This window comes from Cajanus cajan, chromosome 2 (assembly GCF_000230855.2).
Source record: "Cajanus cajan strain Asha chromosome 2, NIPB_CcT2T_4, whole genome shotgun sequence".
Taxonomy (NCBI): Eukaryota; Viridiplantae; Streptophyta; class Magnoliopsida; order Fabales; family Fabaceae; genus Cajanus; species Cajanus cajan.
This window is the reverse complement of record NC_138518.1, coordinates 79,201,352-79,225,603: the sequence shown is the minus strand read 5'-3', so window position 1 is coordinate 79,225,603 and position 24,252 is coordinate 79,201,352. Positions and strand designations below refer to the sequence as shown.

The 24,252-nt window shown below is 36.5% G+C and overlaps 1 protein-coding gene across 3 annotated transcripts in view; it reads right to left on the bottom strand.

Moving 5' to 3' along the window:
- Window positions 1–888: 888 nt before the first annotated feature.
- The window catches only part of LOC109799614 (spatacsin carboxy-terminus protein), a 33,039-nt gene continuing 9,675 nt past the window's right edge, over window positions 889–24,252 (bottom strand). For all 3 annotated transcript variants that reach the window (XM_083069230.1, XM_083069231.1, XM_083069232.1), the window contains 21 exons: window positions 18,882–19,137; window positions 18,313–18,792; window positions 18,055–18,240; window positions 17,640–17,933; window positions 16,453–17,073; window positions 15,049–15,445; window positions 14,803–14,930; window positions 14,366–14,536; window positions 9,759–9,959; window positions 8,621–9,169; window positions 8,489–8,548; window positions 8,055–8,383; window positions 6,910–7,342; window positions 6,213–6,680; window positions 5,349–5,465; window positions 5,140–5,261; window positions 4,325–5,060; window positions 3,959–4,213; window positions 3,486–3,668; window positions 2,425–2,766; window positions 889–2,045 (listed from right to left, as the gene is read on the bottom strand). In XM_083069230.1, coding sequence (XP_082925356.1) covers window positions 1,296–2,045; window positions 2,425–2,766; window positions 3,486–3,668; window positions 3,959–4,213; window positions 4,325–5,060; window positions 5,140–5,261; window positions 5,349–5,465; window positions 6,213–6,680; window positions 6,910–7,342; window positions 8,055–8,383; window positions 8,489–8,548; window positions 8,621–9,169; window positions 9,759–9,959; window positions 14,366–14,536; window positions 14,803–14,930; window positions 15,049–15,445; window positions 16,453–17,073; window positions 17,640–17,933; window positions 18,055–18,240; window positions 18,313–18,792; window positions 18,882–19,137 — 7,078 coding nt within the window. In that variant the 3' untranslated portion in view covers window positions 889–1,295. The remainder of the gene's footprint in view (window positions 2,046–2,424; window positions 2,767–3,485; window positions 3,669–3,958; window positions 4,214–4,324; window positions 5,061–5,139; window positions 5,262–5,348; window positions 5,466–6,212; window positions 6,681–6,909; window positions 7,343–8,054; window positions 8,384–8,488; window positions 8,549–8,620; window positions 9,170–9,758; window positions 9,960–14,365; window positions 14,537–14,802; window positions 14,931–15,048; window positions 15,446–16,452; window positions 17,074–17,639; window positions 17,934–18,054; window positions 18,241–18,312; window positions 18,793–18,881; window positions 19,138–24,252) is intronic.

The following is a 24,252-nucleotide window of genomic DNA, read 5'->3' as shown; positions in this document are numbered from 1 at the left end:
AAAAATATTAAAAAGTCTTAGTTATTGGGAGTTATATAACTCAGTTCTGTTTCAACCAAAATTAACTCTATTTCAATTGGTTAGAGAAAGATTTGTGTTATTCATTAGATGAAATTTGAATCATTCATTCGTATTTTAAAATTAGTTTACTATAGAATTTATCATGTTAAAACTTTTTTTTGTTCATTGAGAGTATCTCCCATGAGACAATTTGTCTCAATTTATCATTGATTTACTAAAAAAAACAAGTTAAATACCCTCGTCACATTTTAGGAAGTGGATTGAAATTTAAAAATATGGGTTGACTCTCCTAACAATTGAAAAAATAGTAATTAAATAAAAACGATAAAAAAAATATTAAAAAATGAAAGAGGAGAATTATTAAGGTTTTAGAACTGAAAATGACATTTACTTGATAGTAATCAAACAAAGACATACAACAGTAATTGAAATTAGTTTTTGTTAATTTTTAGTTTTAAAAAGTTGAAGAAGGAAAAAATAATATGAAGGGTTTAACTCGTTCTAACATGTACTCTTCCCTTTAAGATGATTGACCGAATATAATTGGTCAAAAAGGTTCTAAAATATAATTTGTCCCACCAGAACACGCTAGTTATTGAAGTGAACTTTGAAGAAGCAAACTGAAAATATTGTGATCTATCAAAAACTTGCCATGTTATGAAAATATAGTTTTGTTCTTTTTATGAGAAATAATTCTAATCGAATCAAATAAGATCATTATAAATAATAAACTAAATATTTAACATAATTGTATATTGATGTTTCAAACACAACTAAAAATTAAGTTGACCGCATTTGATATATCTATAGTTTGTGTATGTGTACCTATAACTGCGCATTAATATTTCAGTCCAAAGAATTGTAGAATGTGTAAAAACATGACAAATGGATTTTTATATTGATGTACAGGAACTATACATTTAGGAGCTAGTAAAAAATAAATAAAGAAACCAATGGGGCATTCTATTAAACTACTCTCTCCTCCCTGCAAAAATAAAAAGGAGAAAACCAAACTAGAATGGCGTTTTACAAGAATGAGCTATAGATACAGTTGGCCTAATATACAACCATCAAGCATTTACTCGACCAAAAAATATACATCTCACTTTTATCAACTCTAACCATCCAATCTTCATTTGGTCATCACTTCAGTTTCTGCATCTTCAATGATTGAAACAATAATAATCCCTAGTTGTTTTGAATCCATCCATCAAAGGTTCAAGGTCAAGAACCAACTTCCTGTCGATCATTATGATGACCAACAGTGGAAAGTTTCACATTAAAGGAAGGTAAGCTCCACCATGACCCTTCCTCAGCACTAGTGGCGCTGCGTTGTCAGGGACCTTATCCATTTCTTCTGAGCATGCATCATTGACATCCCCAAATCCAGTTGCCACTGTAGCCAACTGCATCCGCAACCTCAAATCCCTTGTTCGCTTCAGTAAGCACCTGAATGATCTTCCTAAATATTTAGCCCATTCAGCTGGCAATCCTCCCCCAGTGAGCCAGACAGAGAAATGGGATTGGTCCCCTCTGGCAGCAACTTCAGCTCTATAGAATCTAGCTAAATCTATCAGCATTGAAGGCTGAAGAGGTAGAACTGCCACAAACTCAGCCACAAACTCCTCCATTACTTCAGGTTTAAGCATCTGGTTCCAGAGTACTAAAGCCCATTCACTTGGCTGGTTCAGGTTATAAGCTTCAGCTACAATCAGAGCTTCTTGAAATCGAGACTGCTCAACTAATGCTCGCCTAGCATTGGTTTCTGATCGATAAAGCCATTGGAAATCTGGCATTCGTATTTGAAGGGACAGAAGGGAAGCCTGAGCACAATCCTTACGTGTTTTGTTGCCTGCATCGATTGAAGAGTGAACTTCAGCAGCTTCAATGAAGTAGCGCATGGAATCCAACAAGTCTTCGTTCTGGTCCTTGTTGTAGCGACGAAACCACTGCTCACATGATTGCTCTGCACGTGACTCTAAAAGAGCTGCCGTCTCATGTTTCATATCAAAATGATTGTAGACCTGTATAGAACACAACATTATAATCAATGAATTATCACAAATTTTAACTAGTTTCTTTGCTTCAGCTTGAAAGAAATTAAACTTAATTGGTTTTAAGGAAAAATCAACCAAGATTAACACAGAATATGCACATGCCATACTACTGAAATATCATACGGCAGGATAACAGTAAACTATTTCAATAATCCTCGAGACATTTAAAAATAATAAATTGACTACGAATGGCTCAAAAAGTTGAGCACGACTAGATTATTCTGAATTCTGAAACAAAAGGTACTGTATGTTAGCGGCATACAATCATTACTATATTCATTTATTGTATGGTACATAAACAAAATTGCTAGTATTTGATATTGTAGCAACATAAAAAAATACAAACCATCGCAAATGCATCGAGGTCATTGCTATTGAAATGCTTCAAGGATGTCAGAACTGCCATTCGAAATCCTCTAACAGCCTCAGCAGTGCCAGTGTTTGTGTCTGCAGCAGCAGAATATTTCTGAAGAAGAAGATCCAATTGGCCGTTTTCTATAAGAATGCCAAGAATGAAATTGAGAGCATAAAAATTTCCAACTCCAGTTATCAGGCGAGCTAAACACGGAAAATCACCCTCCAAGACATAAGCATCAACCCTAGTTGCAGCAAGGGCCACAAGAACATCAACTCCGTCAAGGCAAGAAGATGATTTGTAGAAGTGGTGTGACAGAATGAGAAGCTCAACCTGAAAATGCCAATATCATGGGGCAGAACAGTGTCACTTGCAAGAAAAAAAAAGAAAAAAAAAGACTCAGCCGGAATCATTAAAATGCTTTCTACGTGTATATTTTATCAGATTACTGCTTCAAACAATCTTTTCTTAAAAGTAGGTAATGGTTCTCATGTCAAGCTATGTGAGAACCACTGGGTAGCAGATTCCTCATTGAGTTTGGTCTTCCCTTGGTTTTTTTGTCTATCTTCTTTGTTTGTTTGGCTTTTTTCAAAGAATATTGGGCTTGCCCCAAGTCTTTGGACCAGTTTTACATCAAGGTGGTTTTAAGGATATCTCTTTACATAAGTGGCCTTGGGATGAAGATTATTTGCTTGGCTACGACTTGGCATAAAGAGAACGACCATTTTAAAGGGGTGTGTCCCTCACGGATGTTGAGGGATTGAGTAGCTTCACTACATTCATGTCATTTGTTCCTTGTTTATTTTTTCTTTTCCAGTTTTAAGGAGTATTTCTCATTCTTCTTTCCCTTTGTAATATTCTCTTCATCATAATATATTTACTCTTTAATTGAGCAAAACAAGAACGAGGGGGATCACAATCACAATTGACTACATTTATCATCTTAAAATCAATATGCATTAAAAATTCCCACCAGAATCCAATTTTAATTCAACATTTTCTGAACATAATAGTGAAAGAAATTGCAAGGCTGACAACTATCAGCATGATACCTCACACGCATGTGGTATTTCTTGTCCAGTAATCACCAAACGCATTAAAGCATGTCCAATTTCTGGTTCAGAGGGACAAAGCTCCGCCCACTTCAAGAAGTCTGAAAATCTCCACAGCAGTGGAGCAGGCCCTTCCTCCTTTTGTGAATCCATGTATCCTCCACGATGTGCAGCCAACACACCCTGGCAATATAAATAATTAAATGTAGCAATATATTTAATTGAATCCCTATTAGCATCACAAATTGTATCTAAATAAAGTACATGTCAAATAAAAAAGTGTGAATCAAAATGACACCAATTCACATATCCTGGTTAATATCTATATTCAATAGATCGGCAACAAAACAAGCCCATGAAAATTCATCTATGACCAGGAGGGATGTCTAATACATTTACCACACCAATTACCACAACACACCATGCCACACAAACATTATTGATGATAGTTGAAATAAAATGATGAACCAAACCTTTAGAAAAGATTCAGCAAGTATTTGAGCAATACTTGCTGCTGGCATTGGATGAGTCTGCACAAGAAAATTGGCCTCTTCAAAGGAATCTTGCGCCTTAAGAGAAAGCAGCTGCAGTAGTTCAATTGGTTGCTTGTTGAACGCCTCAGAAAATGAGAGGCCCAACGTGTTTGCTGCTTTTATTACTGCTATTATTCTCTTACATAGGCCACGCCCACTGCCTTCAGTAAAAATGGTCACCAAACTCTCCAAAACCTAGCATTGCATGTCCAAAATATTGTATTCATACACATCTTATTGTCAGCAGAGAAACAAAATTTACATTAACAGGGACAGGGAGGAGGGTTCGGCTGGACAATTAATTACCTGCAGTGGATCCACATAGAGCTCATCATTCACTATACCATATGACTGCATAACTGAACGCACTTCCTCATCAAGCATTGGCACTGATACACTGCTAGGAGGAGTTGACATAGCTGCAAGCTTCAAGGCTGCATCAACAAGTCTAAACTCAGATGGGATTTGTCCAGGAGAGAATTTATACTGTAGTTGCTTAGAGGCTGCAATTTGCCCAAATTCCAATAAAGAAAGTACAGCCCTTTCCAGCTCTGCTGCTCCAGCCCTTTCCTCCCACCTAGAAAAAGACATTTCCACTTTTACATTTTCCTCTTGCAACTGCAACTCATTTTTGAAACTAATAGTACTAGAGCCATCATCAGTATCGGCATTTTTATCTGCTGATTCAAGAGGTGGGCGCCTTGATGCTATGTATCCTTTGGCCCTTCTTTTGGTCTTTGTACTCCCACCAAAAGTAGTTGAAAAACCAGCATCCATCACTTGATTCTTGTGAGGGATTTGATTATTTTCCCGAGACTCGTATTTTTCTACAGTTCTACTCCTCATTGTATTTATATGGTTGTCCATCTTTGCTATAATACTTGCAGTTCGGTCAATAATACTGGAGCCATTCTTGATACCACTCTCCCTGGTAGAAAAGGTAAAATTGAAATCTCCTTCGTTCTTCACCTGAGTCTCAGATTCAACGGCTAAGAGCCATACTTTGGTTTCAATTTCACGCAGAAGTTGCAATGGACAGACACTGAAAAGTTCAGCCACTTGATAAGTAAAGATGATAACTAAAACTAAGAAAGAAAGTAATTCTTAAATATGTTCCTTACGGGTTGGATAGACTTATCATCCCACTCAGCCATTGAAGGGAAAGCAATAAAAGTTCATGAAGCTCCCTTGCAGGAAGATCTTTCTCAACAGCTTCAGCATGTTTAAGAAAAAATAACCCAGCCTGCAATCATTAGGTATAAAATTTCAGCATAAGCGATATAAAATATATCTTTAGCTGAACATTGATTGTACTAGAAATCAAACACACTTGAAGAGAGGGGAAGGAATATCTGATGAATAGTGTGTGGCAGTGATTCCATAAAGCAACCCTTTCTTCTGGCACATCCCAAAGAAACTCCTTCCATTCAGCTACCATAGATTCAGCCTAGCATTTAGACAAGGGGCAGAGAAAGATGAGGGGAAATGGGTTGATGAGAAATATGCAAACTATTAACTATAATTGCTAAATGTCCGAGAGAAAAATTCATGTAAAATGGCAAAGAAATTATAAGCTCCAACAAATCTCAGATTTCAACTTCAATTGAATTTATAATCTTAGCAATGTCCCATCTTCAATGTTTAAAAAGTGAAATTTGTCAATAAAAACTCCTCATTTTCAACACAGGATTTTTCCATCCATTTGATCAAATGAAATGATCATCTGCACCAGAATTTATTAAAACAAGATAACTACAGTATGAGTCAAACCGACACGATAAATCAATAGCAAAAAGTAAGGGAACAGAATCACATATAAAAGATGTAGTGATTAAGCAATAAGATGCTATATATAACAAAAAAGAAAACAAATTATTCATACTCATAATCCTAAATTTTCAATTGCCAATGTAGTGTCTGCATCAAAATGAGTGTTATCATGTCCACCAAAGTAAAATTAATTAATCTAATATGAAGTTTGACAGAACAAAATTATAAGACACTAATATGATTATGAACTGCAGTCACTTCATGCACTACTATCAACATGAGTTGAAGAAACCTTGAATTAGTTATGAACTTATGATGGGGTTCTGTATAAACCATTCAATTGATAAGGTTTTAATATCAGCTCAAGACTTCCCTTCAATTGAGGTTATGGGTCACCAACAGGTTTACAACCCTTGAGTATTACCTGAGATTCAGTAACATGATGTGTAGCAGATTTCCAGGGTGCACCATTGACCTCCAACTGCTTGGCCCAGTTCCTTGCCTGCTCCCAGTGCCTATTATTCTCTAGTGCAGATAAGAGTGAAGCATCATCTGAAATTTCATCACCTAAATGCAACTCATCATCTTTACGAAGTAAAGGCTCTGCTAAATTAATTTTCCAATAAACCCTTCGATAGTACGCCGCAGTATATCCACCATCACCAAAGTCAGTAGCAGCAAGAAGTTGCAGTAAGCATCTTTTTTCATATGGAGATGGACAGGTTGAAAGCACAGCATCAGCAGCCGTTGAAGCAGTAGAACTAATCCATGATGCCCCAACCTGCATCTCTCTTCCTACATTTGCGTGTAAGTACATTGGTTCTTCCTTAATTCGTGCAGAAAAGGAACCCAAATGTGCAGAAGCTTCTGAGAGACGCATTTGTGAAAAGGCCTGAAGAAAAAAAAAACAATTCCATATTGGCATGTTACAAACGGATAAAATGTAATTTACCCTAAAACAAAACCACTTTTTATGGCACTTAGCCAAAAAATGCAGCAGCACATAAAAGAGAATCAAAACTGTAATCAACAATAGACACCTGTTCAACATAATATCCACTATCCACTATTCTCAAGTATACAATAAATGAACCAGATGAATTTTGAAATAATTGTCTTACTTGAAGAGCTCGGATGAATGGTAGCAAGGGGCATGATGGAAGGAACATCTCAAACGCCCTTAGCAAAGGCAAGAACAATTGTTGTTCACAAAGCACTGCAACCATCTTTGAAAGAGAAGCAGGCCCCTCATCGGAATCACTTGAAACATTAATGCATCCAAAATGTTCTAGTTTTCCATCTTTCTCCATAGTTTTACCTTGGGAATCAAATATTTTTTCACTTATAGAAGTGCTAGAGATGTCAGATAATGTAGAAGCAGAGGAGTCTAGTGAAACAGGAGTTATTAAACGCCGACGTTTAGGACTCTGCCTATTGTAATGAAATGTAAGTACTCTGTCTCCTACAGGAAGGGCATTAGTAGCATTTACAGCTGCTCCAACATTGTCTGCTATCTGGGAAGCAATATCATTCACCTTGATGGATGAAGTTTCCCTGTCCACAGATAAAAAAGGTAATGAGTTTCAATTATTGAAGTCTGCGCACATGTTTGAGTGCATGTGGATCATTTAACACTGGTATAGGACTCAAAATGCATAGACCTATAACAACTTATTATATAATGTGAGTTTTCAATCCAATTGTTGAATTATACAACAACCAAGCATTATTTTATTACGTGGAGTAATAAGCATGAAACTAAATAAATAATGAAAGTATAGTGAGTTTGACTGCTAGTTTTAACATGTGCTGATGCAATATAAAAAATTTAGATTAATGTAAAATTTAATGAGCATGATAAATTAATGTGCTGATGCTACTTTTACATTGATGCTCAACATAAATTAACACCAGTATAAGACTCAAAATGCTTAGACCTATAACAATTCATCATATAATGTGAATTTTCAATCCAATTGTTGAATTATACAACAACCAAGTGTTATTTTATTACATGGAGTAATAAGCATGATACTAAATATTAATGAAAAGTAGTGAATTTAAATGCTACTTTTAACATGTGCTGATGCAATATAAAAAATTTAGATTAATGTAAAATTTAATGAGCATTATAAATTAATGTGATGATGCTACTTTTACACCACACTCAACATAAATTAAATCACACACATGCAAGCCCTTCACATCAGAAATGGCTATATATATAATTATGAAATTATCATTTTAATAATAGAGTCCCAGTCACCTTGCTGCAGTAATTTCCAACCAAACTGTCAGGCATGACAATGGAGAGACATCAAGGAAACATGAAGCAACCATTGCCAATATTGACCAGGATAAGTCTTTTGCTTTCCTCAAAAGAGCCTCCCCAGGACAATTTTGTTTTTCACACTCTGCTAATATTTGGAAGATTTCAACTGGAACACACATGTTTTCATCCGGAAAGGTTGTTTCACTGCCTTTCTCCTGTGTATCCAAGAACAATGAAGAGCTTGCCTTTTTCTTTGATTGCATTCCTCTCAAAACTGTTAACATATGAAGTCGGAGACGTGGATCACTAAACTCCTTTGATGCCTAGTATTCACAATCACAATTAGATTCAAAGAGGAACAGTTTCACTTTAACATATCAAACATGGTTTAAATGTTATGATGAGTTGAGATACAGAACAAGACTCACCACTTGGACTACTGTATCAAATGAATATCCTCCAATCTGAGCTTCAGACAGAAATTCAATCTGACAGGAGCCGAAAAAATCATAAGATTGTAGTTTTTGTAGTTATTAAAAGAAACAAAAGTAGAAGCATACCCAGTCATTGTCTCTAGCTAACAAAGCAAGGTACTTGGTACTAAGCGGAAGCTGGTGCAATCTACAAAACTTTGTTACCAAAGTCCAGTGCTGGCTAGCAGCCTTTTGTTGAGATCTTAACTCATTTCCATCACCATTTCCATTTAATAGCCAAGACCCATAAGTTTTTCCATCATCCAGCCGTGGAAGGCTAGCCTTTTCCAAATGGTGCAAGACAAGCGTAAGAGCTCGTGAAGGTTGTTTACTTACAGCTTCTGTCTCAGTGGCAATTACAGAAGAATCCTTGCGCAAATATTCATCAGCTAAAGCTCGAGCAAGAGATTCTGTTATATCACCTTCATGGGATATTGCATGAAACACAGATCCCTTAGGTGATAATTGCCTGAGATTTTCATTGTTTTCACTTGATTTGTAGAATGAAGAAATCCGTTTTAGCACAGCAATATCAATGCGCATCTTGTTGGCAGATAAACCACAAAGCTCCAGAAGAAAAGTACATGAAGCAACAAGCATGGAATTCTCAAAATGCATAATAGCAATTGGCAAAACCTGAAAATTTAAGAACAATTTTCAATTTACCATTCAAAACTTCAATGGGAGCCATACCTTTCTGTTTTGTATTTTTCATGAATGTAAAATTAGATAAGTAGGCTAGGAGCCAATCATGTTACATATTAGGAAAGAATATGGGAGAATATCTAGCATCAAATTCAAAAGAAACCCTATGATGTAACATAGAACTGATGATAGAAAACCAAATAAAGAGTTAAAAGTATGCAATCATTCATGTCCTTAACCAAACAGCTTACACGTTTAATGTATAGGTTCTTCACAAGGTTCCAAAGCCCCGATGATCAAGTAAAAGCTGATCCTTGCTGCCCATATTTGTCATAATTCAATTGAACTATAGCATAAAAGTAAAATGGGCTTGTGTAGGCTTAAAGCCAAAAACACTCTTATACGGGCATGTTAGTTACATAAACTATTCATATGGCCAATTATGAAATTTATCATCAATAGAATATTTGTCTGGAAACAAAGCAACCACTTTTCAACATTTGCACGTTGATTTGCTTTAGTTCTCTCTCATTTCAGGTATGTAACCAGAAAATTCATTTAAAAACAAACAAAAACTCACAGATGAAAGTAGAGTCTCTTCACTTTGTCCTAGTGGTGAAAGAAGTGTTTGAACATCTGATTGAACATTAGTTTGTCCACGGGCTGAAGTACTAGATTCCCCTTCTGAATTCAGATTTTCAACTCTATGGCCAAGAATTTGGCTAAAAGCTGCCAATGCTCGCCCACGATGCAAAAGATGCTCAAGCCCAAATCCATTTTCCTGAAAAATCAATTCAAATTACTGATGTGCAGTATCAAAAAGCAAATTGCATAACTGTACTCACAGAAACAGAAATAGAAGGATATTGCATCTGAGAGTTTAGCTCCTAAAAAAGAGGGGGAAAATGGATAGCCAGAATTCTTTGTTGAAACAAGTTGGCATGGTTAGACTTTTGGAAATACAGGCAGTCCCTATCACCATTGACTTATCCAACAAGTACCAAATCATGAGAAATTATAGTGGAATTTTGTCTTTTTTGCAAGTGTGTTTAATGCATGTTGCTTCCTAAAATAATATGATCACGGAAAAACACCTTTTACTGTCAAGAAACATCTCACCTAACTTTAAGCCCGACAACACAAACCATAAACTGCATATAATTCAATGAAAAAGATACTCATTTAGTTTATAGCCACAGGATGAAGCAATTGGAAAGAAACATTATACATATCAAGCATGAGAAATATGTCTGGGTAAAAATACACTAGGTTAAAGAAACAGAATCCTCCCTAATTGATAACTGTCAGTTATAATAGAATATAACATAACATGACATGTGTTCTATAGCGAGATTCACACAACTAACAACTCTAACACGGGGGAGACATATATTGAATCTCAAGTTGTAGTATAACTTCGGAAACATAGTGGCTACCAGCAAACCAAACAAAAATCCTGAACTAATGCTACTCCGTGCTACTGTTCTTCATAGTACTTATGACTCATAATCATTCCAATATCAGAGGGAAAATAGATTGCAACTCTTAGTTAGAGGAAATGAACTAGAACCGACATCAATCTAACAAGGGGAGCAAGTCATTGGGTCATTGCTTTAACTGCTTCGTTGCTTGTCTAACAGTTGAACCAGTAACTATTTTATAAATATGGAAATAAAAGTAGTAAGACTCTAACATGAAGTTTTTCTCAAATTAACTTCTAGTTTATAAAGGATCAAATTGTAACCAACATTTTATCATGTGATAAGCATGGACAAATCCATTCGAGTTCAACCATAGTTATTGGAGTATAGTTTTACTCCTCACTTATATGTATAACAGTGATGTAGATCATTTTATGATCTTCTAATTTATTGTCACATTTATTGCTTTTATTATAGGCCAACATATGTTGGCTCTATATAAACTCATCTTGTACTCTTTATGGAGTTAGTGAAAAACATATTTTGCATATTGAAATATTCTCTCATCTCTCTTCCGACTTCTCTCTTTATCTCCGTTCACAATTCTATAAATAGTTTTAAAAACCACCTCGGACCGGTTGAACCGGAAATCGGTGATCCAGCCGGTCCAAGTCCCACATCCGATAGGGTATGCCACTGACCCGGTAAGAACCGGTATGACCTGGCCGGCTTTACAGTCAAACCGCTGAACCAGTGAGTTTATGGTTGGACTGATCAATGTTTTAAAGAAGCTTGGATTTTTATTTTTTACTTTCCAAAGTATGCCACGCATTGATCAAGGTCCTTTCACTTCAATTTTTAAACTTTAAGTTCCCAAAGTCTGCCAGCATTTATCGGTCTTTTCACGTTGCACACACTCCAATGTTGTGTTGTGTTGTGCTGCATTGATGAGAAGCTTGGGTGGTGCATTTACTCAAGTTTAAGTAAAATATACTAAAAAAAAAGTTACTAGTAAGATTTGAAAATATGCCCTGACCATTCGAGAGCACATGCCTTAGCACCAAACCAGCCAATTTCATGCTATAATGGTTAACGAATATAATATATACACTAATATTAAATTATTTTTTTATGGGACCTCAACTTAGGTGAATGTAATTATTTAACACCTCAATGACTACTAAATCAACATTCTCTATTGATATATAATTGAAATGAATAATTTATATAGTATGTTTTTAATTTAGAATTATATATTAATTTATGTGGTTCAACCAACTTATAATTGGTTGCTCTGGCAATATTATATTGACTACAATTTATTTTGGGGGCTTCTTTAAGGCTTGGTATGAATTTTATCAAAATTTATTAGCTATGAAATATATGTGATATGAATACTTTTTAAAAAAAATTAATAGAGGTCAAGTCATGCAATTCAATTAATGACTCACTGATTTGACCTTTAACTCACTAATCTAGTACTAGGGATATCAAGAAGACAGGGTAGGTACAGTTAGTAGCTTCTCGCTACCCTCCCTGCCCTGTCAAATAAATATTTGACTTGTACCAATCCCCATATCTAAATAAATATTTGCCTTGTACCAAATTACCAATCCCCATATCCGTGAGATTATCCGTTGAGTGAGTTTCCGCATATTTTTTCAATATCCATGAATATCCAAGGGTACTCACGGGTATTTACTTAAAAAAAATATCTTAAAAATATTCAACAAAAATATTTTAATCATACATTTTAGTTATTTATAACAATTTTTTTCCTTTTAAAAGTTATAAAAATCCGCATAAAAAAAGTTTGAAGATTATAACCAAAATTTAAATAAAATCTGCATAAAAAAGTTTGAAGATTATAAATTAAAATTCAAATATTCTTCACAATTATACTAATAATAAGTGGATTTAAAAACTGAATTTTGAACATTCAATCATATAAGTTTAAAGATCAAACAATAATTGTTAAAATAAAATATTTTGATTTTACATAAATCAAAATAAAAGATTCTAAAGTACCATACTCAACTATTATTACAAGTCCAAACAAAGTCTAAATAAAATCAAATTCATACAAGTTCAAATAAAATCAAATTCATACCGGTTCAAATAAATTGAATATTAGCGGGTATGGGTATCTGCATGTACAGATACTCTGATACCGTACCTAGGGATGACAAAAATACCCACAACCGCGGGTATCTATGGGTAAAATCCGCTACGGATAATAAATGGATAGGCTAAATGGGTACCCGTGGATAATGGGGACGGATAATTTTTTACCCGTTTATAAACGGGGCGGGGGCGGCTATGATGATATCCATACTCGCGGGTACCCGTTTAATAATATTTCTTAAATATCTTAATTATTTTTGTACCACATAACCCTAAAACTACACTCTCTCATATTATTTTCTTACAAAAGTGAGGTTGATGAAGTTACCAACATGTGTTAAGCATGTTATAGAATTATGTTGGATGTAATTTGATTAATTTTCTAGCTTTGATTGGACCAATAAAATTTATGTATTTTATGTTGTTTATTTTGTTTGAAATTATGAGATTGAATTATTGTAACTTTGTGATGAGACATTAACTTATTTGTGAGATTGATGTATTTTAAGTTATTGATTATTTTGCATTTTTATTAATATTTCAACAAAATTAACGTCAAATACAAGTTCAAAATTAACATTGAATTTTTATTTTTAATATTTCAATGACATTAAATATAAACTTAAAATTATTTGTAATATAATATTTTTTAATTTCTTAAAAAATTTATAAATATCCATGGATATTCATGGATATCCGTGAGTATTCAAGAAATTCATGGATACCCGCTTAATGGATACCCGCACGGATATGAGGTGGGTATGGGGCCAATTTTCATTCAGCGGGACGGGGGCGGGTTTACTATAAGATATAAGCTTTTTCCAATAGAAGAAGTTTGACCCCTCCCTATAATGTGTTATAGTTTTCTAAAATATTCGTATCCGTTACCCATGGGTGCCCATTTACAATACCCATTTTCTACCCGCGTCAGATTTTATTTGCGTATACATATTTTTTTGACATCCCTACCCAGTACCCTAACTAGTTTAATGACTCGCCTAGTTTTTAAAACATGGCATTCAACAGAATTGTGAGGGTCAATAATAATAATAATAATAATAACAATAGGAAAGAAATAATAATTTAAAACTAATACCCACATCCAATTCTTTACCCAACCTTCTTCATTTGTGCTTACAAACAATGGACATCCTAATCAATTTATCTTTTTTCCCCACTAAATACCTATCTCATTATTTTATTCACACTTCAAAAAGTCATTTGAGAAATTCTCAAAATTGTCAAGGCAAGCTAAGATCTTGAGCTAATCATGAGAAGTTGTTTGAAATGATGTTTCCTTTTGTAACAATTAACACATTGGACTTGTGCACCTTAATCTGTGACTCCAACCAAAGGTTTGATAAAGATTACGGTCATTTACTGCGAGGACAACGAAATTAAATAATAGGACCATCCGGGTGGCTATCCAAGCTGAGTCAATTGGGTTCCTCATTGCAATTGGAGTATATAGTACCAATAAAACTGTAAATACTAAATCGCTAAACAAGATTTAAGCAGTAACATTTCTAAGCAGTTTTCAAGAAAGAAAAAGTACAAAAAATAGTGAGTCAGACAACAAATCCACCTAAACATAGAAAAGAAAAATAGGAGACAAACAAGCAATTAAATTCAATGCCCATACCTCAAGTAAAGGACCATATAGTTCTTCTTCAATGTGTCTTTGGATAGTTGCCTCCCAGGAGATTGCACTTATCTCAGCATGTACATCAGTATTTATGAATAAATCCATGTCTCTGTGTAGCAAAGTTTCCCCTGTAGGGAACCCTGTAAATGATTGGCATCCAAGAGGACCCTGTAATGTAATGAAAACTACATAACTGGGATTGCATACATATAAATGAATTGTCTATGCAACAGCATGCAAACTAGATGACAGAGTAAGGTACACAAAGAAACAGGAGAGAAAAAAAGATCATTGATGAAGCCTAACATGGCATATAAAGCAGAGCATTTTCAAAAGAAACAACAGACTGGTATAATTTGACTTTAAATAAGATAAAATTGTTTAGAAAAGGCAGCAAAGGAATTCAGTCATTCAAAAATGATAATAAAAGATACCTGAACATAAAGCTGTATCAATCTTCGTATAGGCTTAGGAAACCAGCATGGAAGCATTTGCAGAAGTGAAGTATCACGCCCAGTAGAGAAGAAGATGTCATCACGCCAATTAAGATAGTCTGATAAAGCTGCATTGCAAAATTTTGATAGACAAAAATTGACAAAAAAATATAGGGTTAGTTTAAGTGCTAAAGTAACTCAGGAGAATAGGATCAGGTTACTCAACAAATGAGGATAATAGCTAACCAGTTTTTGCTTTAGGGACCAGCAAGGCCATTGTATCTTGTCCAAGACATGCTCCAACAAGCATGCGCCACAATGTGGGGAACTTTTGGAAAGTTGGCCTAAGGTTCTCCAATGAGCACTGGGCAGTGGAATTACTATGCCTGTTCACACCACCACTATTTAAGCAGCTTTGAATTGGGACAGCAGCATGCATCAGGGTAGCCAAAGCTGCCATTTCTCCCCCTCCTTCGGCAATGTCATCAACAGTTCGAATTATTTCATCTAACTCCAGAACACTGAGGTCACTTCTAGGAACTAAACTACGTGACATTATCGATCGAGCATTGGCAAGTGAAGCCTCGTATTCACACCCCTTAACTCTTGATAAGAGTAGCCATCTTGCCCATTCACAATCAACCTGTTGACAAGCAATGTATCAACAAACAACACTAAAACCTCTCAAAAGCAAAGACATTCATGTTAACAAAGGTTTTGAAGACTAGAGGTTGAATAAAACAATGAATGCAAAATAAGGAATATTGAATCTCCACAACATTAAAGCCTCTGAAAAGTAACAAAAATGAATAAATAACATAAGCCAATCCCTTGGCTTTGTTGAAATCCACATAGACTGAAGAAATGACTAAATTAGAGCTTATAAAAGCTTGGGCGATCCTTATCTCATGTCCTAGCTTTTGGGGATGAGTTAGGCCAGAACCATGCTCAAAATAGTATTAGAACCTATCATAAATCTAATATTACTATATTAGAGCACCCTCAACTGTCGATGCATTCTATTGGCCTTGTGGCTTTCCTGTGTAATATAAAAAAGGGTTAAATAAATTTTTAGTACCTATAAAATTAGTTTTTTTTTCCAGTTTGGTTTAGATTTTTTTGTTGGTGTCCCTATTATTTTTTTTTTCATTTTTAATCCCTAACGTCAGGTTCCCTATTAAATTTATAGGTGATTACGTGGGTAGCATAGGTTGGAAAATAGGCCTGATTTTGCCTAAATAACAGGGACTAAAAGGAAAATATTCCAATCTAAACCTTATATCAAGAGTTCACAATTTTATAGGGACTCAGATAATGAGGTGAATGGACTGGGTCTCACATTAGAGACTATATATATATATATATATAAAGAGAGAGAGAGAGAGAGAGAGAGAGAACCAAAACAAAATAAAAAATAAAAAATTTGTCAATGGCCTAATATTATCTAAAATCAATGAGGGTCATTTGATTAAATGAAGTTTGAAAACCAACCAAAAAATATTAAACAACATAACCTATTAATTGCAGCACATCAACAGCTTATGGAAGCATACTAGCATCTTGATTTGAAATAATAGTGACCAAGAACACTCAATCAGAATAGATCAAACACAAATAATGATAATAAACAATGGACATAAAGAAACTTACTGCAGTTTCCTGTAATGCATAAAATGAATCATTGTCGAGGGCCAAACTATGATGGTCAAGGTAAAGGTCCAAAAGATTTGGCAGGTTATACTGTGCACAGTGATGTACAAATATTTTATGAAAAGCTTGTAAAGCTCCATCTCTAACAGATGAAGTCTTAGTAAGATCATCCTCCAAGCAGATCTTATCTCTGCCAGATATGAAACCAGAACGAGCCAAGAGAGCTATCATCTCCAATGTCCCTTCCCAATATTCTTTCAAAAATATAAATCTTTTTGCAAGATTTTCCTCCATAAGCGTCCTCATCCACCCTGAACATACAGCAGGTGAAAACCTATACATTTGGACATCTGGAACTTCCATGCACACAGAATCCAATTCTTCAAGAGAGCACAAGAAACTTCCATAATTAGAAGACTTCGTATTCATATTGCATCCTAAAGATGAGACAGGCTGTAAAACATCCAAATTGAGTTGAAGGCTTCCAGAAGATAGGACATATGCAGGTATCAAGTCCAGCAGTCTGGAGACTTCCTTCCAATGGTTACGGCAAACATGGTACTCAAGTTGTGACTCCCACAATAAAGAAATGTCCGAATGAAAAGATTGATTCAATATCATCTGCACACACAGAGATGAATGATTAAGAAAAATGAAGCTACTATAGATAAAGATTTTTTCCCTTGTAAGAGTTATAGATATTAAATTAATGACTAAAAGCAGTGCCATGATTGAATACATTAATAGGGTGTTAGAAAATTTTCATCACAAAGAAATTTAATTCAAATAATAGAAAACTTTGATTTGAAGTTCAAACCAGAACAAGTAGAGCATCTAGTAAAAGATCAATAAAGGTGCAAGTTGAAGTTGGTGGACTAGTGGTCTTCAAGAAACAAATAGGCACACACATATCAAATCCAAATCTCCAAGAAGGCATAAGCACTTTTGCTTCCAACATTATCCAACAGAAATGTTGCACTCATAAGAAACCCAAATTTCAAGAGTTCTAACTGAAACCTTCTCCTTTGCTCTTTATTTTATTTTGTAAATTACATCAGTTTAAAATCCACAATCTACAGTGTTCTAAAGGCAAAGACAGCTGTTAATCAGCATTGGCATCATAAAAATTCAGTTATAAAATGAACACCAATGCAAGCACACAGACACGAAACAGAGAAGTAACTTACACGATCAACAGTTCTTTGGTCCCAGGCATCAAACCAGACGGCGGCGGCAGCCCAATATCCAACATGAGCATCATCTTCATCAACTTCCAGAGCAGAGGAACTTTCACTAATATTAATCCATGTGTCAAAGACAATTCCGTCAATCTCACCACATTCAATGACATGATTATCAAGTGAATGATTATGCAAGAGCCTTAATCTATTTTCCACTGGTAATACAGAGTCTGGTGAAATGCTGATATCTTTCAGGCGGTGGTTATATGTTTTCCAGAAGCTACTGCTAGGATAGAGACTCTTCTCATATACATGCAGAGGGACACAGGAGATTACAAGTCTCAGCTCATGAAAGTTTTTCTTCCCAGTAGTTAAACTGCACTACATTGATCACAAAATAAGACAAATAAATTCCACATACCTCAATTAGTGACATATCATCCAACATCTTCCACTCATATGGTCCAAGATAACCGTATCTTTTCATTTCCTCAGCAATCTGGGTTCGCAGGGATCTCCTTACAGTGCCAAACAAAAGTTGTTTAAGACAAGATTCAATGTTCTCTCCAAGTCTTTGAAGTGTAGCAACAGCAAGTTCAGTTTCACCCTATATAATTGTATTGAGTTGGTTATTTTCATTGTAATTTGTAACAGCTGATGAGAATGTTACATACAATACCTTCAAAAATAATTCATAAGCAACAGCTCTGCCAATGTCACGAACTTCAGTAAAAGTATTGGGAGTCTCTTTGTCAGCAACAAAATCATTCAATTGATGAAGATGCAGTTGCAAAACTGCCAAAGGAAGACGACCAGAGAGCAAAGCATCTTTAACAACAGTCTTAAGGTCCAGATTACCCACCTTCCAGCGTGCCATCATCTCTCTTGGGTTTTCTGAAGGCAAAACTTTCTTTCCCAAAATTCCTCCTAATGGGGTTATAGGAGATATGTTGCCAAATTCATCTGAGACCAAATCAGACTTGGAATCAACAGGCACCAGCGCAAGATTTTCATTTTTGTCACTGCCTGGTAGAGGAAAAGAAAGCTCATGTTGGTTCAACACATCCACTGACTCTAAATCAGATGGAAGACTTGAAAGTTGGGATTCTTCCAGCAACATGTCTGTACTTATTAAAGATGACTCTTCTCCACTGTCAACCTGTAAATTAGCAATAAGATACCACTTAATTTTATGGAAAAACAATAATTTAAGAAGAATACAAGTAGCATAACCATGGAGCACCATACCAATCCTTTACTGGCCCTCTGAAATATTGACCTATGCCTACATTGCAGATTTCGGATGATCTCCAAGAAATGAGCCATCTCACAAAGTTTCCGAGCAAAATCCACCTCAGTTTGTAGTTTAACCGGTTCAATTGGTGGAAGAGAAAGTAATCCTGTCTTGTTAAAGCCCTCTGCTACGCTTGTATCCTTTTTATGTTGTAGCAACCCATATTTATGAAGCATCTTTGTTGCAAAGCAAGTGGCCAGCGCAAGAAGCCTAAAGATGTTGAGCAGAAAAACATAATATGACACAAGAAAACAGAATATTGACTGCCCAAGCAGTGACTAATTGAATAGAAAAATTGATATAAACTCTGATTTACCAATTCACCCATGTTATCTAGTAGCGCAAAGGAACACATTACTGAGATTTTTCTTTCTGTTTACTACCTCCGACCATAAATATAAAAGTCTTTTAACTAATTCACACCCATTAAGAAAATTGGTTAATTTAGTTAATAACATTAAATTCATTAACAAATTGTATTATTTTTTTCAAAATTACCCTTAAAATTATTAGATCTCACTTTTTCCACACAATTACTTTCCACCAAATTAATTAATATGTGCTAGTCATCTTCTCCAACCCTCATAAGAGAAAAAATGAATTTATTGTAAAGTAATTAAGGATATTTTGGTCAAACAATATTTAATACAAGGGGCAATTTCAAAAGGGTCTTTTAAAAAGGGACAAACAAATCTCAAAAGAGTCTTACAAATAGGGACAATGGAAGTAATAAGGGTTGGTTAAATAAATATGAATTATGCAGACACCAATTGCAAATTTATCTTCAGGCAATTGCATTGGCTAATATGGACATTTTGAGACTACCTAATTTCAGTTTCCTCATCCAGTGTACATAAGGAAATTCCAGCAGTTCCTAAAGTGGGAACACTTCTACTAACAGTTCAAATTCTTTTTGATTTTTTCCTAAAATCATAGTAGATTGCAGCACAAAATGGCCGACCCCAAAAATGGGATGGCAGGTAATATTTTTATTTGTATTGAATAATTAATATTATACATATATATATATATATATACACACACATACATACACACTTAATAAGAGCAAGAGTCAAGTAATATAAAAGAAAAAAAAAACATAAAAGAAAGAATACAAAACAAAACATGGGCCCTTCTTTCACATGAACAGGACACACCCCAAAGGGTGTAAACAGAGAGACCAGACAACAACAGTGAGCAGGTTGGCCGGAAACTCCACCAGGGACCATGGGTTGGCTGGAAACACAGTTGGGAGCTCTGGGTCAGATGGTTTGCATCAACGAGAGCAGAGACCAGCATCATTTACCCTTTGAAAGGGGAGAGTGAGAACACCGTATCAGATAAAATAAAAGGAGCAAAATCCCAAGATGTACCCCACTTGGAAAGCACCAAACAATGTTGTTTGAGGGGTGAAAAAAGGGGGAAACAAGGGGGATTCGTATCTGAGCCGGTAGCAGCTGCAAATGACCATGATCCACCCCACTCCAGACGCAACACTAAACTGTGACTCTCTGCTCTGTATAGCAGCACACCACCACTCATGCCACTACAGAATGCGATTAACTACTATGCCTAAAATGAATTAATATTACTATCCAAAGAAACTAGCTATAAGCTATAGGACCAATGTGATTTCACGTATATCTTTGGAGAGCAAAAAGCACATTTCCTCCATATATTTTACACAAAGGGCATCATGTATAGCAAGTTGCTATTGGAGTATAGTTTTACTCCTAAAATATATATATATATACACATTTATTTCTGTTAATATAGACCAATATAAATTGGCTCTATATATACCTGTATTGTACTTACTTTTCAATCAGTTAATGAAATTACAATTCTCTTGTCATATATTTTCTCTCGTCTCCTCTGGTTTTGCCCTCTCTCTCTCTCTCTCTCTCTCTACCTTTCTCTCTCACAACTCTATTATGGTATCATAGAGCTAGTCGATCCTCTCCCCTTTTTCTTCTTCTTCTTTCGCTCACAATCATCTTGGACAATTCCAGTCATGGCTGATTCTAACCCACCGACAAATTCTTCTCCGCCACCCATCAATGCCACACCCATCAATATTGTTTCCTCCAAGAACCCTCCCAACCCCTCTCACCCGTCTCTCACCTTCTCCCATACCATATTGGAGAAACTTGACACCAAGAATTACCTTCTTTGGTGCCAGCAAGTTGAACCCGTAATCAAAGGGCACCGCCTCCACCACTTTCTTGTCAACCCACAAATTCCATTCAAGTACCTTACGCTCGTTGATCGTGATGCTGGACTAATTTCTGAATCATACCTTGCCTGGGAACAACAAGATCAACTTCTACTGTCTTGGTTACAATCCTCCATGTCTAAAGACATGCTAACTCGCGTCATAGGCTGCAAGACTTCCTTTCAACTCTGGGATAAAATACATTCATACTTTCACTCTCACATGAACGCCAAAGCTCGCCAACTCCGCATCGAACTGCGCAATACCAATCTTGAAAATCAGACCATTTCAGATTATGTTCTTCGAATTCAAACCCTCGTGGACGCCTTGACTGCCATTGGTGACTCTATTTCTGTGAAAGAACATCTTGATATCATTCTTGAAGGTCTACCTGAGGAGTATGAGTCCACTGTGTCGCTCTCGCTCATCAGTAGCCGCTTTGACTTACTATCCATAGAAGAAGTCGAAACCTTGCTACTTGGCCATGAATCCCGTCTTGAGAAATTCAAGAAGAAAGCCGTTGCATCTTAATGTGACTATATCTTCATTTGAACCCAACCCTCCTATACCGCACCCACAAGCCAACCTCACTCATCAAGACCTTCGCCCTCAGTTTGCTCACCGCCGTGGGGGACGCACCAACTCTAGGGGTGGTCGCTTCCCAAATCGTGATGGCCGCGGACACGGCAGATACGCTGGCTTTCAATGTCAGGTTTGCCATCGTTATGGGTATGTCGCTTCCTCATGCTACTACAGGTTTGATGAGATCTATGATCCTTCCTCTCCGCTAGAAGCTCCACAATTCATCACTACCAATTCTGGCCCTTGGTATAACACCCAATTTGCTCCAGCTAACTACATTCTGCAATCCTCCCAATCCTCTCATTCTTCACCACACCTATCTGGTATTCTTGGACCCAGACCCCAACCACCCTCACAAATCCACTTTACCTCTACACCTGTTCAACCCCAGGCCATGCTCGCCTCATCTTCTTCCACAGGAAACAGCACCTGGTACCCAGATTCTGGTGCATCCAACCATGTCACCAATGTGTCACAAAACATTCAACAGTTCACCCCCTTTGAAGTACCGGATCAAATTCATGTTGGGAATGGACAAGGTCTTCACATAAATTCCACAGGTGTCACTACGTTTCCCTCTCCGATTAATTCCCAGTTTCATTTTGCTCTAAACAACCTACTTTTTGTCCCCTCCATTACCAAAAATCTAATTAGTGTCAGTCAGTTTTCCAAAGATAACTCTGTATTCTTTCAGTTTCACCCTTCAATTTGCTTGGTCAAATCACAGGCTACTAGAGAAGTCCTGCTTCATGGCACGGTTGGTCCTGATGGCTTATACCAGTTTCCATCCTTGCTCTCCAACACCAAGCTGCAATTGGTCCAGACCCCTGCCACTGCTCATCGGCACTCTGCTCATTCCACCACCAAGGGTTCTGTTTCTTTTGCCACTTAGCACTCCAGATTAGGTCACCCTAATATTGATGTAATGAGACTAGTTTTTCGAAACTGCAACATTCAACCCGTAAATAATACTATACCAGTATTTTGTGATTCATGTTGTCTTGGTAAATCTCAGATTACAATCTGGCCCTTCCTCATCTGTCTACACTGCCCCCTTTGAACTAATAATATTCAGCGATCTATGGGGCCCTGCCTCCGTCACCTCTACATGTGGGTTTCAGTATTATATTACCTTTGTTGATGCATACACGCGCTTTACATGGATTTATCTCCTCAAAAATAAGGCACAAACTATTGGTATCTTCAAACAATTTCATAACATGGTTAAAAATCAATTTCAACTTCCCATTAAAGCCCTACAAACTGATTGGGGAGGAAAGTATCGCCCATTTACTGCATATCTCAACGATGTTGGGATTCAACATCGTCTCATATGCCCACATACACACCATCAAAATGGTGTGGTTGAACGCAAACATAGACACATTGTTGAACTCGGCCTCACCATGTTGGCTGAAGCTAATCTACCCATGCAATTCTGGGACTATGCCTTTCCTACCAGTGTTTACCTAATCAACCGGCTCCCATCCTCCTCCATTCAAAACGAAGTTCCTTATCAAAAACTTTTCAACAAAATTCCCGACTATCACTTTCTTAAAGTCTTTGGATGCTCTTGCTTCCCCCACCTTAGACCTTACAACAGAAACAAACTTCAACTCCGCTCACAAGAATGTCTCTTCTTGGGGTATTCTACCTCTCACAAAGGCTAAGTGTCTTGCTGCTGATGGGCGCCTTTATATCTCTAAAGACGTCATCTTCAATGAAGTTAAATTTCCCTAGAAGACTCTCTTCTCTCCGTCCCCAATCCATGCTTCTCAAGATACTGTTGCAATTCCCCTTATAGTGACCAACCCTCCCACTATCACTTTGTTCCCCTCTTCATCCACTCAACCCCATGAATCAGCCTCAATTCCCACTCATACATCATCGTCCAATGTGGCTTCTGAGTCTTACACACCTGTAACCCCACCTAATTTTCCAAACACCACGCCCAGTCCGTCTCCCGACACCCTGTCTTTTCCTACCTCATCTTCTGAGTCTGAATCACAACCTAATATTCATCCTCACAACACTCATCCTATGGTCACAAGAGCCAAAGACGGCATTGTTAAACCACGCCTTCAACCAACGCTTTTACTCACCCGTACTGAACCCAAAACCACTCGACAGGCCTTGTCTGATTCCACCTGGTTCGCAGCTATGCAAGCAGAACATAATACTCTGCTTCACAATGGCACCTGGTCCCTTGTTCCTTTGCCACCAAATAGAACTCCCATAGGCTGCAAATGGGTCTTTCGAGTCAAGGAAAACCTTGATGCCACTGTCCATAAGTACAAAGCCCGCCTTGTAGCCAAAGGCTTTCATCAACAATTTGGCTACGACTATAATGAAACCTTCTCACCTGTCATCAAACCTGTAACTGTTAGGCTCATTCTTACACTTGTGTTGACTCATCGCTGGCCTCTCAAACAACTAGATGTCAACAATGCCTTTTTAAATGGTACTCTTGCCGAGGAGGTGTATATGACTCAACCTACGGGATTTGAATCTTCTGACAAGACTCTAGT